The sequence below is a fragment of the Vidua chalybeata genome, chromosome Z (genome assembly GCF_026979565.1).
Source record: "Vidua chalybeata isolate OUT-0048 chromosome Z, bVidCha1 merged haplotype, whole genome shotgun sequence".
Lineage (NCBI taxonomy): Eukaryota > Metazoa > Chordata > Aves > Passeriformes > Viduidae > Vidua > Vidua chalybeata.
The window spans coordinates 74,003,044-74,018,693 of NC_071570.1; the positions used below are offsets into that span (position 1 = coordinate 74,003,044).

A 15,650-nucleotide genomic window follows, 5' to 3' on the forward strand; every position below is an offset into this window, starting at 1 on the left:
AATAAACATATGCGACATATTGCAGGTAATCCCCAAACTGCAGCACTGTGAAAGAGGCTTGGAAAAAAAAAAAAAAAACAAAAACCCACAGTTAGTATTTATTGGAAGTGTAAAACTGCAAATTACTAGACAAGTTTCTTTCCAAATTATTGTGAAGGAGAAATAGCATGAAGTAGTAATACCTGAAAGAATAGAAGCACTAATACTTGAAAGACACGAGTCTTCACAGAATTAAGAATGTAGTGTACCACTACTTTTAAATTTAAATTTAATACATTTAAATTTAATAATTTAATTTTTATTTAATAAATTTAATATTTAATAAATTTAATTTTAAATTTAAATTGTAATACAGAGTTTGCAGAGTGTGTGTGGCAAAACGCAAATCAGGCAGCAGCCATTCTCCTTGTTTCCATCTTCATGATTTTTGCCCTTTTTTTTTTGCTAATAATACTATTTGGAATTATCTGCAGTACGTTCATGTCCGTTATTTTTTTTGGTTCAGTGAGACATATCCCATGTTTAAGGATGTACACAAGCCAAACCTCTGCAGGGCTGTGTCTTGGAACAGGCTGATGACAACACTTGTAATAGAAATGTGCACCTGCGTGGCTTCTCAAATTGCAATAGCCACATGGGCAGTAATAACTGGTGAATATGTTCTGACATCCTCATCATTCATTTAATTTGTATGCTTTGCAAATTAACATTTGCTTGGAGAGCACGGTGTTCACTGATGTGATGTCTGGATGAATGGAGCTGCTGCGAGATTCTTTCAAACCTCAGCTTGTAATTGAAAACGTGAACAGGCAGACACCCAGAAACGTTGAATTCACAGATCTTTAAAGTCTAAATCATTCTATTTGTTCATTTGTTGGTTCACTAAGGTGTCTTGTCAGGTCACACCAGCCCCACGGAGCACTCCAGGCTGGGACAGAGGGGCTGGAAAGCTGGGACAGGCCCTGGGGGTGCTGTGACAGCAGCTGGACACGAGCCCAGGCGTGCCCAGGTGGCCAAGAGGCCGATGGCCCCTGGGCTGTGCCAGCCACAGGGCACTGACTGCTCCTGTGCTGGGCACTGCTGAGGGACCACATCAGATCCTGGGGGCAGCTCTGGGCCACTCACAACAACAAATGGAGGGGCTGGAGCGTGGCCAGAGAAGGGAACGGAGCTGGGGAAGGGAGTGGAGCCCCAGGAGAGGCTGAGGGAGCTGGGAAGGGGCTCAGCCTGGAGCAAAGGAGGCTCCGGGGGGACCTTGTGGCTCTGCACAGCTCCTGCCAGGAGGGGACAGCCGGGGGGGTCGGGCTGTGCTCCAGGGAACAGGGACAGGAGGAGAGGGAACGGCCTCAGGCTGGGCCAGGGCAGGCTCAGGGTGGGCAGCAGCAGGAATTTCCCCATGGAAAGGGGGCTCAGGCCTTGGCACTGCCCGGGGAGGGTTGGAGTGCCCATCCCTGGAGGTGTCCCAGGAAGGGCTGGACGTGCTCTGGGCTGGGGACAAGGTGGGCAACAGTTACATCTTGGACTTGATGGCTTTGGTGGTCTTTTCCAACCTCTGTGATTCTGGGATTCTGAAATTCCCAACTCTGGTTGTCAGTAAATTATGCTCTAAATTTCTTTTCTCTTTTGTTTGCTTTGGGTATTTTTTTCCAAATACAATTTAAAGTGAATGATTAAGACATTGCATTTCAAAAAGCAGTGGTTATCACCTTTCAGGGTACATGGCATAGCTTGCAAATAACATTATATTAAATTTACAAATCACAGACAAACTTGCACGTGGGGCTTTCTAAACAATGTTTACCACTTCTTTAAAATGAGATTGAAAAAAAAAAAATAATCAAAATAATGTTTTCTTCTGGTAGAAGTCATGCTGTGGGTAGTGTTAGTAAGACATTAAAATGTAAGTAGCTCTTTTCCAGTGCTGTTAAATGAGTAAACTCTAGACCTCAGGTCAAACAATTCCATTTTTCAAAGGTACTTAAAGTTATAGTAATTGCAATTCTAGCAATCTCCGTGCTGACACTTTATGCATCCTAGCATGTGGTGTGTTGGGGAAAAGGAAAATTTAATCAGAAGAGCTTTTTCATATAATCTTCAGGTGGCTACAGAGGCACTGAGTGGAAAAGAATGGTTGGTTTGGTAGCTGCTAAGGTACTCACATTTCAGAAAGTCACCCAGAGCCATAGCAGAGATCTCCTCAGACTGCTAACTTGACATGTAGTGATCATTCAGGGACACTGTACATGTCACTCTGTGCATGATAGGCATGTTTGATTAATACCTATTCCCTCAGTGGTGCAAAAACTAGAATGCCTGTTATCTTTAACAGAAGAGTAAGATTTAGCCTCACTGTCTCCTGTCTTCTCTCACATTAAAAGCTAATGCCATGATTAATGAGTAGTGACATACTTCATATTTTTTTCTTGTTCATAAAAATCCGTGCTAGCGAGTTATCTGAAGTAAGCGAAGGGTGTATTTTACTGAGTTAGTGGAATATAAAGGTCTGCGTAAGGCATTTTATTTCTTTAATGCGTGCTTATAAATGACTGAAATTATTATGGTTGTTATTGTGGATGTGTACATAACTCTTTCTCTTTTTTTTTTTTTTTTTTTGCCCTTCTCTCAGGACCCTGCCTTCCCAATCCATGCCATAATGGTGGGATATGTGAAATTAGTGAAGCATACCGAGGCGACACATTCATAGGCTACGTTTGTAAATGTCCACAGGGATTTAATGGGATTCACTGCCAGCACAGTAAGTTCCACATGGTAAATTTTATTGTATTTATAGATAAGAGCCTTTTTATTGCCTGCACTGTTAAGGATTAATATTGGATCTGGTTTTCTGGAGTATATCAGACTTTGCCTTTATATAATGAGCAAGCTAATACCACAGAATGCTTCTGCTGCTTCTGCCTTCAGAAAATGGCCTGACTACCAACCCACTGTACACAACAGGACATGATTTGCTATGCATGTTTTAGACCATGGCAAGGATGAGGGAAATGTGTTTTGCAGGGATTTAATGCAGAAGAAGCGTATTTGAAATAGTAGGACTATCTTCTTATCTCAATAGTGTTTGTGGGTTTGCTTTGATTAATGCAAAAAAAAAAAAAAAAAAAGAAAAAAACCCTGACATTTCTGAATAAATATGTCTTCTACATCTTTCTTTACCTATGTCTTTATAAATAATGAAGAAATGTTTTGAGTCACAGTATCTGAGTTCAAGAGCAGAACCTCCAGACTTACATCATGTAAATTTAACCCTGTTTAAAATATAGTTTCTTGATCTCTTTCTAATTCTTATCATTTATTTGGAGAGTATTTCCTATTTTCAGGTCAGATTTGGAACAGCAGGTCAGTATCCTCATCTTAGAATGTGTTGTTAGGGAACTTAAAATGAACCATGTGGGGATAGAAATTTTGGGTGTGCTGGATTTGGCTGTAGCAGAGTTGAATGTCTTCACAGTAGCTGGTGTGGGCATGTGTTTTGGATTTGTGCTGGAACCATCACTGATAATTCAGGGATATTTTAGTTACTGCTGGGTAGTCCTAACACAGAGTCAGGAGCTTTTCTGCTTCTCACTCCACCCCACCAGCAATCAAAACCAATTAGTGAGGAATATTCATCTGCTAGTAACTGAGCAGGTCCTGTGCTAACCTATAAATGTAGTCTGCATTTTCTGTTACTTTAATAGAAACTGGGTTTTTTTTCACATATAAAGCTCATTCAAAACAAGTGCTGGCCGGAGGAGAAACTCACGAGAGAAATTTTGGGGGTTTCCATTTTGTGCAAGAATTGTTCTTAAACCAAGAGCAGCATGGCTCTGAAAATCTTATGCTGTTGATGCATTTGGATGCCAGCTGTTGCAGAAGGTAAAAAACTCAAGGAAATAGTCAAGAATCCAGTTCCACTAACTGAAATGAGTTCAGTCATTCAGACCACAGTGACTAAGCACTGAATCCAGCCTACCTGAATTAATTGCTCCATTTAGATACTTGTCTATAATTTGAAGTATCCACGAACAGTACAGTCCAGCTCAGCTTACATCTTCATGTTTGTTATGTCCCTTAAATGCTCAGAGGAAAGTGTCTCCAAAGAGTGGAATTTGGATACTCAATTCCATTAATTTTGGCCACACTCACAGTTAATTGTGTGGGTAATGTGGGCAATGCCACTGACTTAATCTAGTGAAAATACACACCCACCTCCTCCACTGGGAGCATGGAAATGAGTGTTTGCTGTCCAGCCACGTGGATAAGCTCGTGTGAAAACCCCATCACATGGACACATGTGCTCAGGGATGCTCCATCATGGGACCTGTCACGCTGATGGCAAGGGCTGGACATTCTTCTGGCTCTGGTCCAGGGAGTTTTCCAGATGCCTTTGTCCCATCAGGGTTGCCAGAAACTGATGCTTTGTAAAGACTGACCTAGAACAGAGACTGGACAGAGCTAAAGAATAAAGTAGGAATTTATTAAAAGGATCTCCTCCATGGATCCACCTTGGGCAGCACCAGAGCCCAGCCAGGGCTGCACCCAAGAGGAACCAAAATGGTCCCAAAATGCACGAGCGCTCCTGGGGGCTCTCACTGGGATCAGCTCTGCTCCATTTGCACCTTGCAGTTCATTGTCCCATTCCAGCTTTAGCCCAGGCACTCCCATCCTGCTTGTTTTTCTCTCTCCAGCCCACGCTGTTTGTGCTCCTAGGCCTGAGATCTGGATCATTTGTCCTTGGTGCCCAGCTGGAGCAGGAATTGTTTTGTCTCCCTGCTCTGTGCAAAGAGCCCACCATCCCCTGATGTGAAGCTCAGACCCACACACTAAAGCAGCACAGAATCTGAAAACTATAAAAGCTAAAACCTGAGGTATCAGCGAGGCACACAACACTTCTTCCATCAAATATCAAGGAGCTGACCTTTGTTAAAGAAGTAAACAATACCACAAGTTCTCATCAAGCAAAATGCATTGCTGAACATGAGTTTTGGATGGAATGCCATCTTTTGTCTCCTAATTGATGAGCAAGGAACATACAGCTGGTGCATCACAGAGTGATTCATCAGAGTATTTTTGCTGGATCCTTTTAAAAATATGGAGGCATATTGTGTTGGCTAATGATCCTGATAATCAACAAAGCATGTTTCTGTCAACTTCAAGACAAAAGTAAAGCTCTCACACAGCTGACCCAGGCTCACCGCAACCCCAGAAGGCAGCTGAAGTGATTTGAGAAAAGACTAGTTTATGTGAAGGGTTGTTCTTTGGGGGAGAATGAGATTTAGTCCTTTTCAGATAATCTGATTCAAGATGGGATGATAAATCAGATACCCTATCCAGGTGTTCAGAGGGTCTCTGGGGATGGGAGCTGTGAGAGGCAGCCACAGAGCTCTCTGCAGTCAGGGAGAATTGTGGGATTTTCAGTGGTGGACTTAATTTAACATTTATATACAATATCACCTTAGCTCAATTCACAGCGTTCCTTTGATACAAATTCCTCTGCTTCATGAAGTTTAGCAATTCAATTCTGAACTCACTGTAAATCAAGTAAGAAGTCTGTCAAATTTATCATATAGAGATAAATTAGAATGACCTCATTGCAAGGCATGTCTCTTCTACATTGTCAAGAATTCCAAAATCCACGTTATGGTTCTCTTGTACAAAGCTTTTTATCTTGGATTTCTTTCATGTCTAATATTCTGTTGCCAAATCAATTAAGGCAGGTGATTGATTTTGCAGTCGAGATACATTCTCAAAGCTGGTATTTTATCATTCATAGCAACAAACATCCTGTCAGTATTTCTGAGATTTGTTGACCTTTTGCCCATGTAAATAATTAATATGTAAACTATAAAAGAGATCATTAGCAATTTTACTTACTGTATATTCTTGATTTATGGCAAAACTGATATTAATTGGCTTTATTGTTTCAAAACTGAACAATTTGCCTGAAAATATTCTGGTTACCCAGTGGCAAAAAAAAAAAAAAAAAAAAAAAAAGAAGAAAGAGTTTCCCATTTCAAAGCTTTAAAGTACTCAAAAAAAGGAAAGTCCTCCATTATTTAAGAGGCATTTACTTATCTGATTGGAATGAAGATTCATGTCAAGGACTCTTCTGAAGCAAGGCTGGGAGAGCTGGGAGTGAAGAGAAGGCTCCAGGGAGAGCTCAGAGCCCCTTCCAGGGCCTAAAGGGGCTCCAGGAGAGCTGTGGAAGTCCCCACGGCTGGGAGACTGGAACAAGGTGATCTTTAAAGTCCCTTAAAGCCCAAGCCAGTTTGTGATTCTATATTAAAACAGCCTAGAACAAGTCAGAATCCATGGAAATATCCCAAAAACTGAAATGGACAGCTTTTTCACCCAAAAAAACAAACCAAAACAAAAAAAAACAACAAAAAAAACAACAAAAAAAACAAAAACAAAAACAAAAAAAAAAAAAAACAAAACAAAAAAAAAAAAAAAAATCCTAACCAAGCGGAAATAAAAAACCAAAAACACAAAAAAAAAAACCCACAAAAAACCCAAAAAGCCCCAAACCAAACCAAACCAAACAAAAAAAAACCCACAAAAAACCCACAAAAAAAGCCATACAAACAAACACAAAAGAAAAAAAAAAAACAAAAGAAAACCCCTCACAACACAAAAAAGTACAGCTGAAAGATATATACAGTATGCATTATTGTGATTATGAGATAGAGACTGCATACTGGAAAAAGTAGGAATTTGAGACATTAGACACAATACGTGTTACTGGCTGCCACTCAAGTAGCTGAAAGGACAGAGATCCAACCAGGAAAATTCATGTTTCGAGCAATAAAGAGCTCAGATTTAAGGGTCTGATTTGCATGTGGGCTTATATTCTGAGGATCGTTAACTCCACCAGACATAACTAAAATCCTTGCACTCCAAGAATAAGGGTTGTTAATCAAACACATTTAATAATGTAAGCAAGCCCTTCCCAGGGTTTTACAGAGTCCTCTGCTTTCTTCTTCCACGTCATGGATGGCCTGTGATATTCACATGTGCTAAACAAATGCGTTGGGAAACTGCACAGGTGGGGCCCTGTGGCAGATTTCCATTCTGCCTTGAGGCATCATCCCAGCTATCCACGGGACAGTGCCTTTTTCCTGTGGTGCCGCAGCTGGAAAGGCTAGCAGCCACGCATTTCTGGCCACTTCACCTGATGCATAGTCTCTACCAGCAAATTCCAGTATGCAGTCAAGGAATCTCCCAAGCTGGAAGGGACCCATGATAATTATCAAGTCCAAAGCTTGTCCCTGCACAGACACCCCAAAATCCCACCCTGTGCATCCCTGCAGTGTTGTCCAAACTCTCCTGCAGCTCTGGCTGCCTTGGGAAGCCATTCCCTGGGCTTTCCCTGAGATCCATCCCAAATCCCTGGCCCAGCTCCAGCCCTTCCCTCAGGCCCTGCCAGTGTCACAGGGAGCAGGGAGCAGAGATCAGAGGTCAGATCAGAGATTAGATCAGAGCTCAGAGCTGCCCTTCCTCTTCCTCTCACAGGGAGCCTGCGATGGGTCTGCCCTCAACCTCCTCTCCTCCAGCTGAACGCACCCCGTGCCCCCAGCCGCTCGTCACACGGCCCCTCCACACCATTCCCCATCCCCAGGGCCCTCCTCTGCACGCTCCCTGACAGGTCAATGCCTTTTTAACCCCGTGGTGCCAGAACTGCACACAATATTCCAGGTGAGGCCGTCCCGGCCCGGAGCAGAGCAGGACAATCCCTCCCTGGCTCGGCCATGCTGGGCCTGGTGCCCTCAGGACAGGGATGTCCCTCCTGGCTCCAGGGCACTGCCGTTGACCTTTGTGTTTGGAGGGTTTTTTCACAAACGGGATGAGACTGCTGGGGTATGTTCTCTGAGTTTTTATTGCAGCATCAGCCTCATTACATGGGTGAGACCACAGGAAGATGGCAAAGCTCACGTACAGCCAGTAGCAGCCAAAGATTTCTTTGTTACAGAGCATTCTAAAAACTTTCTACCCAATAGATTAATACTAAAGCTTACGGACATTTGCTGTAGGCAGTCACTACAAGTACATTTACACCTGCTTCACATAATGCTTACTTGTCTTTTTTCTATTAACATTACACAATACACCATTATTAAGCTTAAAACCTTCTACTATCTTGCTAAGCACATTCTCCTGCAGTCTTAAGGTCTATCTTAGCCAAGTCTAAAACTCAAGCTATTGTTTCATGTCCTTGCTTTCTATACCACTGTAACTTTTTCTACTTTCAGACTTTGCAGTAGCAGCCAGCTCCGAGTTCTCTGTTCTTTCTGTTTCTAAGGCCTGCTTTCACAGCTCTCTGGAAATCATCTTACCTTTACTATTTCCCACAACCAGGACCCCTAGTCCCTTTCCCTGGCTCTGCTTCCCAGCCTCTCATTCCCCAGTCTGTCCGTGCATCCAAAGTTACCCCATCCCAGGGGCACAATCACTGTGAGTTTTCCAGCTACCAGGAAGGAATTACTGTGAGGGGGTTGCAAATGTGACACAGGTTTTTGTGTTACAGTGATTAAGCGCTCTTGTTAAACCCCTCCTGGCTGCAATTGGGTGGCAGGTGTCTTCATTTGAAAAGACAGGAGTCTGTGAAGGAAGGCAAGGGCATCCCATGAAATGGAAAAGGTAAACCCCCTCCCTCCAAATTACCACAATTTCAAAATAAAAAGGCTCTCGGGCAAAGATAGGGGAATGGGAATAACAGTTCTTTACTAGAGAAAAAAAACTAAAATTAAAAAAAAAAATGTAATTAGTACAAACAGAACTACTGATAGAGTCAGAAAGCTGACTCCCTGAGGAGTCAGGGTGTTGGGGATAGTCCAGTTAAATGGTGGCTGCTCCTCCTGCTCCTGGAGTGGCAGATGAAAAGCTGCTGAAGTGATGATCCAGTAGAAGGGTGTAGTTTTCTCTGAAGGTCTGGTGATAGACTAGATGGGCCTGGTCTTCCTCTGGGAATCCAGTGAAGAGGCTGAGCTGCTGACTCAAGAAATGCTGATTTTATGCAGGTAGGGATGCTTGGCTCCTCCCTCTGGGTGGAGCATCTCACAATGGGATGATGTAACTTTCTCAGTCATGCAGTGAGCCATTCAATGGCCCATTAACAGAAGATATCTCCCCGGGGGAGACATTGTTCTTGGAAGAGATAAGAAAACTGCTCAACAGAAGATACCTGCCCCACCTCGGACAGATGGCAAATACAATATATGCTTATCTTACAAGCCAGGACAACAGGGCACTCCAGAAACCATTCCACACAGATGGTTTCCATGCAGCTGCCCTCTTTTGAAGACTAAAACCCATTGTTTTCTTGCACAGATGCAGGTTGCTCCAAGCCAGCCATCCCAAGAGCCAAGTGGGCAAATTTAATGTACCAGTGTGCATGCAGTTGCACTACACCAAATTCTCACCCCATGCTCCTCCTGACACACACAAACTATGGTTCCTCCTTTGGAGAAAAACATCTGTTTGGGCTGTTCTAAACTTTAACACGTTGCTCCTCTTTATTCTGGGTGGGAGGGGTTAATTTTCATAAAAATTAACTCTGTGAATAGTTTTAACAAATTATACTACCAACAAGATACTTACTGTTATAGTAATAAACTCCATAGTACAGCAGCCTGTTACATGTGTAAGTAAATCCTTGTCCCTCTAAGTATTGTAGACCCGAAATTTGAAAACTATTCCTGTGTTTGACCAGTAGCTTGGACAAGAAAGGAAGGAAGAAGGATGTATCATTATTAGGTTGTGAAACTTCCAGGCTTTACCTCAATTAAAAATGTGAAAGAAAGCGGGTAATTAGAAAGACATCTAAGAGACATCACCGATAAAAAATATAAGAAACAGCCACTGAAGGCTATTGGAAGAAAAGTTAGTAAAATGTTCCCAAAATTTAAGCTGTGTCAGGGGGCTGAGGGAAGTGGCAGAACCAACATTTGTGGGAGCCCCTGGTGGTTTTGTCCCATTCACAGAAGTCCAGGGAAGCTTGTGAGGGGACTGGAAAAGGAAATTCTCTAACAAGGTGAAAAATGACAGGTTTCTCAGCTGAAAATGGAGGACGTTTTGCTGATGGATCCTCTTACAACAAATGTGTGGTCAGATTGGACAACAGTGACACCAATTTTGGGGCAATTGGAAGGAGATGTTTTGTTTTCTTGAAGTCCAAATAAATTTCGTGGTTAAAGCAGTAGGTAACTGAGCTGAGGCTTGCCCCCTACTTGAAGATTTTATTTGATTCAGTAAAAGACAGAGATTGCCTTAAAGTCCCAGGTAGGAAGTATAATATCCTCACCAATTTTGTTTCACTCTTCTTAGAATTTGCTTATATAGCATTGTTTATTCTTTTTATCCATACGCACTTCAAATAGCTTTTTTATTCTTGTTGAGTTACTGATCTTAACAATTTCCTCATACATAGCATTGAGTTTCAAAGTCTAATTTTGCTGTATATTGAAAAAATAAAATCCCTTTTCAATTTCAAACCTGCTGTCTTTCAGCATCTTTTAAATGTTTCATCCTTTGTCTATTACAAGACTGGAAGAAAAGCAGATTTTGAATGCCTTGTGTACACCACTTGTTATGATGCAGACATTTGTTATGCAGCCTCTTGCTTTTCTTGTGCAGACAGTTAAAATTGTTGCCTTTTCTGTGCAGTGTCTTGGTTTTTCTTGCACTTTTAAATTGTCTCTCAGTGGCCTTCTCAAAACCTTCTTTGTTCAGTGCTGTATTTTACAGCAACAGTGACTTATAGCAAAGAGAAAGCTGTGAGGTTTATTTGTCAGAAATTCCTTACATTCTGTATTCTTTAGGCAGCATTTTGCTGTTAAATTCCCTTCTGATTTCCCCCCCCCCTCACCCCGTTTTAACCAGAACCAGGTATGGAGCTGAGGCTTTTCTTAAGCAGGCCTTGGTAATGGCTGAGTTTCTTTCATAAGGTGCCATAGTGGGAGGAAATAGATCTTCCTGATTGCTTTGGGGTTTTATGGCAATATTAAACAGAGGGGTTGGGTTCCTTCCAACCTAGGCACTAGCTGAATTACATAATGAATGGTGCTTTTAAGAAGATGTGTGTTTCTATGGTGTAAAAGTCACTTAGGCTATCAATAGCCATTGTAAACTTTTTTTGTAGGTGGGTAAATCTGTCTTCCTCTAATTGGTGTCTTTCTTAAGGAGTAGTTTGTTTTGGTTTTGGTGGTTTTTTTTTTTTTTTTGTTTTTTTTTTTTTTTTTTTGTTTGTTTTTGTTTGTTTTGTTTTGATGGTGGAAAGAAATAAATGTTCCAAAAATGCAGGAATTGCTGTTTGATTGCAAAAGAGATTAAATTTGTTCATGTTTTGCATTAAAAATATAGCATATGGAGATGTTTTATACATACAGGTTTCTCTTTATATTTGAATTAAAATAGAAAGTACTGAATGAAAGGAGTTTACTCTAAATTTGAGAATAGTTATCCATATATTCCTCTTTTTATAATAGAAATTTTGTAACAGATAATAAACTATCTGAGGGTACACTGAGTCCCAGGGAAGAGCTGATGAACTACAGTAGGGTGGTATATGGTTAGAGAAGAACATATGATAACTTTATAATAGATAAGCATCTATTTTCCTTTTTTTTTTTTTCCATTTTTTGTGCCCATTTAGGTAGACACAGCAACCCATAAGTCAATTTCAGCCACTATGATGGTTTACTGTCTACACAGTCACCTGAAGTTTTAAAAGAAGAACTGCATTCAGTCTTTGTTCCACCAGAAATTTCATTAAAGATACACCAGCACATTTCTGTGAGGAAGATAAAAAAAAAAAAAATAAATGAAATATTGAAATGAAATCTGATTGTTTAATGACACAACACTTACCACTTAGAATTTTATCACACAGAGATGTGGTCTGGAAGCAGCTGTGTTAGGACAAAAAAAAAAACAAAAAACAAACAAAAAAAAAAAAAAAAAAAAAAAAAACAAAAAAAAAACCAAATAAAAAAAAGAATTTTGTAATTCAGATATTTTTCTTGGTTTTATTGTTCTGCTTCTGTAAAAGCTACTGTGCTCAGCCATCTGTATGTGAAGGTGTGTCAGGGGCGCAGATTTAAAATATTGTATTTGTGTTTGGAAGTCCTGCTGGCACATGGCTGTGCAGTTCCCTATCACTATAAAAAATATTGGTACTGCTCATTGATCTAGCTGGAAACTTTATGAGTGGCTTTACTGTTTCAAAACTGAACAATTTGCATGGCAGTTTTTGCTGAAAAAGTGAAAGAGGAAAACAAATTCAGTTATCAGGGCTTGTTTTTGTACTACAGACCCAGTGAGAAGTTTGGAGTAGTCAAAGAACTTAGAAGGAAGATCCAGGAGTACATTCAGTAGTCTAGCTACTCTTTTGAAATTATAAGCAGTATTTTTTCATGTAGATACACTTTTAAGAACAAGCGTTGTACAGAGGGAGAGAAGGATATTGCATCAGACTTGTTGCCTGTGCAAGAAAAACTTGAAAAATCAGTATTTCTGCTTGAAGTTCAGCATAATGATAAAATGGTCTAATAGCAGAAACCAGTCTGCATCACAAATTAATCCCTTTGTATTCGTAAAATATCTCAAGCAAAATCCACGGTGCTGTCACATTTTCATATGAATACCCAGCATATTCATGTAGTTTGCATTTATTCTGCATTTACTCTTAAGTAACATACAATTATTTCTGTAGATCACCTGGCTGAGAGTTTTAGTTTGAGTCAGGAGTGTATTTTTAAAGAAAATCTCTTGATCATCTCTACTTATCATGCTTTGCTTTGTGTGACAGCAGGCTTAGAGCACAAGAACTGGATCCCTGTGAGATTAAAATAATCTAAAAGAAAATAGCCCAGCAGTCTGAAATTTCTGGGATTTGACATACTGGGAATTTGTACAGAGGAAACATGACTGAGACCTGTGTGCAGACGAGTTCTCAGCTCTGTGGGTTTCACTCTGCACATAAAATTCTGTAAGGCCATGATTCTTACAGCCGTAGGCATAACCTCTGCTGTTCTCAAAGTACACTGAAAACTCTAAATAGAACTTGTCTTCCTTTTCTTATCATGTGCTAAGGGTCTGATGTCATGAGAAACGCGTGCCTTTCTGTCAGTCATGCTCTGGCTTTGTTTGGTCCTCTGGTGGGATTGTCTGATTCTGCCAAAAATAATGATGCCCACCTTCACTGAAAATTTATCCCCATCAGACTTCTGTTTGAATCAGCTCACCAGGATTGTCTGGAAGTACACAAACTAACTGCACTAAGGGACTTTCAGTGGCATCAGGTGACAGAATGTGGCCAGTGCTAGGTCCTAGAGAAGTGAGGAGATGGGAATGTGCAGAGGGACATGAATGGCTGCATTGTGTCTGCCCCTGGATCCCTGGAAGTGTCCAAGGCCAGGTTGGATAGAGCTTGGAGCAGCCTGGGACAGTGGAAGGAGTCCCTGTCCATGGCAGGGGGTTGGAATTAGATATCTTTAAAACCCCTTCCAACCCAAACCATTCTGGGATTCTACAAAAGGTGAAACCACCAGCTCTACATTACCAATAAATTCAATTCAGGAATTACATTCAGGAATTGCCCTGTTACAACAAACCATTAACACTGAATCGATGCTCCCTGGTCCAGATGTGTAGCATTGCACCATAAAAGAGTATTTTAAATGTTATTTACCTCCAAATAATAGGTAACTTTTGTAATCTTGTCAGATCTCATTTTGCCCTCCCCACAAGTCAATAAGGTGGCATCTGGCTCTGAAAATGTATTCTGTGTGATCCTTTCATGTCCCTAGCAGAGCTGTTTATGCATGCAGTCATTACTCTCATGCAGTTTTTACAGTTTACTTAAAAGCAACATTCTTTTCCATACCAGCAGTTGTCACTGTTCAAAAGAAATTAATCTGCTCCCTTCTCATCCTCTCCAATTTCTTTGTCACTAAATATTTAATGGAGCTTCAGAATAATTCTGCAGAAGACATACACCAAAAATTTAGGAAAACAGTGCAAGGCAAAGAGAGCCTTTGCCCAAATGTAAAATTAGGAGTTTAAAATGCTTATTTCTGACTTCATTATGTCAATGCGCATAACAGGGAGAGAACCTTCTCCCTTTTCTCAGCAAAACTAGAGATTTTTATGGGAATTGTAGCACCCACACCATTAGGTTATGGTACAGATTTCATGCACAGACTGGAAGACAATTTTTTTCTTTCTGAACCAGTTATTGATGATGTGGTGGAACTGCTGTGTCTTTTGTCGGGCGGGAGATGGGGTCTTCCTTGTCACTTTTGCAGAGGAGGCAAGGAAATCACCACAGACCAAAAGGCAGAACTGGTGATGAGTGTTTCTGTCCTTGGTAACATTCACCAACTTGCAGTTGTATTAAATACAAAATCCATTAATAGTAAAACATGCATATATTTATGAGCAACTAAGAGTTTGAATTTGGAAACTATCAGCAAAGAGTTGAAATTGCCTCTATGTAGCACTTTTTTTTTTTTTTTTTTTTTTTTTTTGCCTCAGACAAATTTTTTTGATTGTTTAAATGAGATGTATACAGATTGGCCATAAATGAGTGCACTTCACCCTGTACATATCAAATAAAGACATGTGAAAAAAAAAAAAAAAAAAACCATAATGATCTGGCTTTCTCATTTTAGAACATCCATCTTTGTATCTTCCAGGACTTGTTTGCCTAGTGACATTTTTAAAAACCTGTGCTACAGCCAAGCTCACGTAAAAACAATGCAACCCTACCCTCACTCTATTCTGAAATGCATAAACTGCATTTTGAAAGCATACAATTTTTCTGGGATGTATGAAGGGAAATAGTGCTATTTATTTATTATTAATTTAGTGATTTGGGTTCAAAGTCATTGTGAAAATAATTTTATTTATTGCCACATGGCTACCTACATTCTTTTAGCAAATCATCCAGTTGCTCCAATGCTGCATAATTTAACTTACTCCTGAAGTTGAGATTTTTGGAGCATTGCTTGTAATGAAAAATGATTCACTAGTTGAATCACTTTTTAATAAGATTTTTTTTTTTTTTTCTCAACTACAGTTTAAATGATTTGTCAAATGCTTGTTATATAAATAGCCAATTATTTTAATAAGGTTCATTGGAAACGCCAGGAATAGTTGCCCTGAAGATGTACTTTTACACTGTAAAATTAAATGGTAAGTTACTTAATGGGACAAAGGTTTTCATGCCAACATTCATTAAAAGTAATTAAAAATGAAAAATCTGCATCAATACATATTAAAACTTTTAAAGTACCAAGTCCTTTAAAACTAATAAGGAACGTCCTGGCTAGGCTATTGCAAAATTCCATTAGATTAAAATTACCTCAGATGAAAAGCCATTAAATAGGCATTTAAACAGGTAAATAGAAGATCAGGAAATACTGACTAGTCCAGTGTTGGAAGTATGACTCCACAGAGGACATTCTAATAACTTTTCAGTGGCTATAAGGAAAAAATAAGTATTTTGCATAATAGAGATTAGATACCTATGCAGAGTATAATTTCGCTGCATGGTCTATTTTATGAGAGTTCTCAAAATTGAAACAGGGATGAAAAAGTATCTAAAAATGCACACACAAAAAAAAATCTTGTTACCAGCACAAGTTATATCA

At 40.1% G+C, this 15,650-nt stretch overlaps 1 protein-coding gene across 2 annotated transcripts in view; it reads left to right on the plus strand.

Annotated features, from left to right (window-relative positions):
• The window catches only part of EDIL3 (EGF like repeats and discoidin domains 3), a 241,025-nt gene that overhangs the window by 117,159 nt on the left and 108,216 nt on the right, over positions 1-15,650 (plus strand). For both annotated transcript variants that reach the window (XM_053968850.1, XM_053968851.1), the window contains one exon: positions 2,627-2,755. In XM_053968850.1, the coding sequence (XP_053824825.1) occupies positions 2,627-2,755 (129 nt within the window). The remainder of the gene's footprint in view (positions 1-2,626; positions 2,756-15,650) is intronic.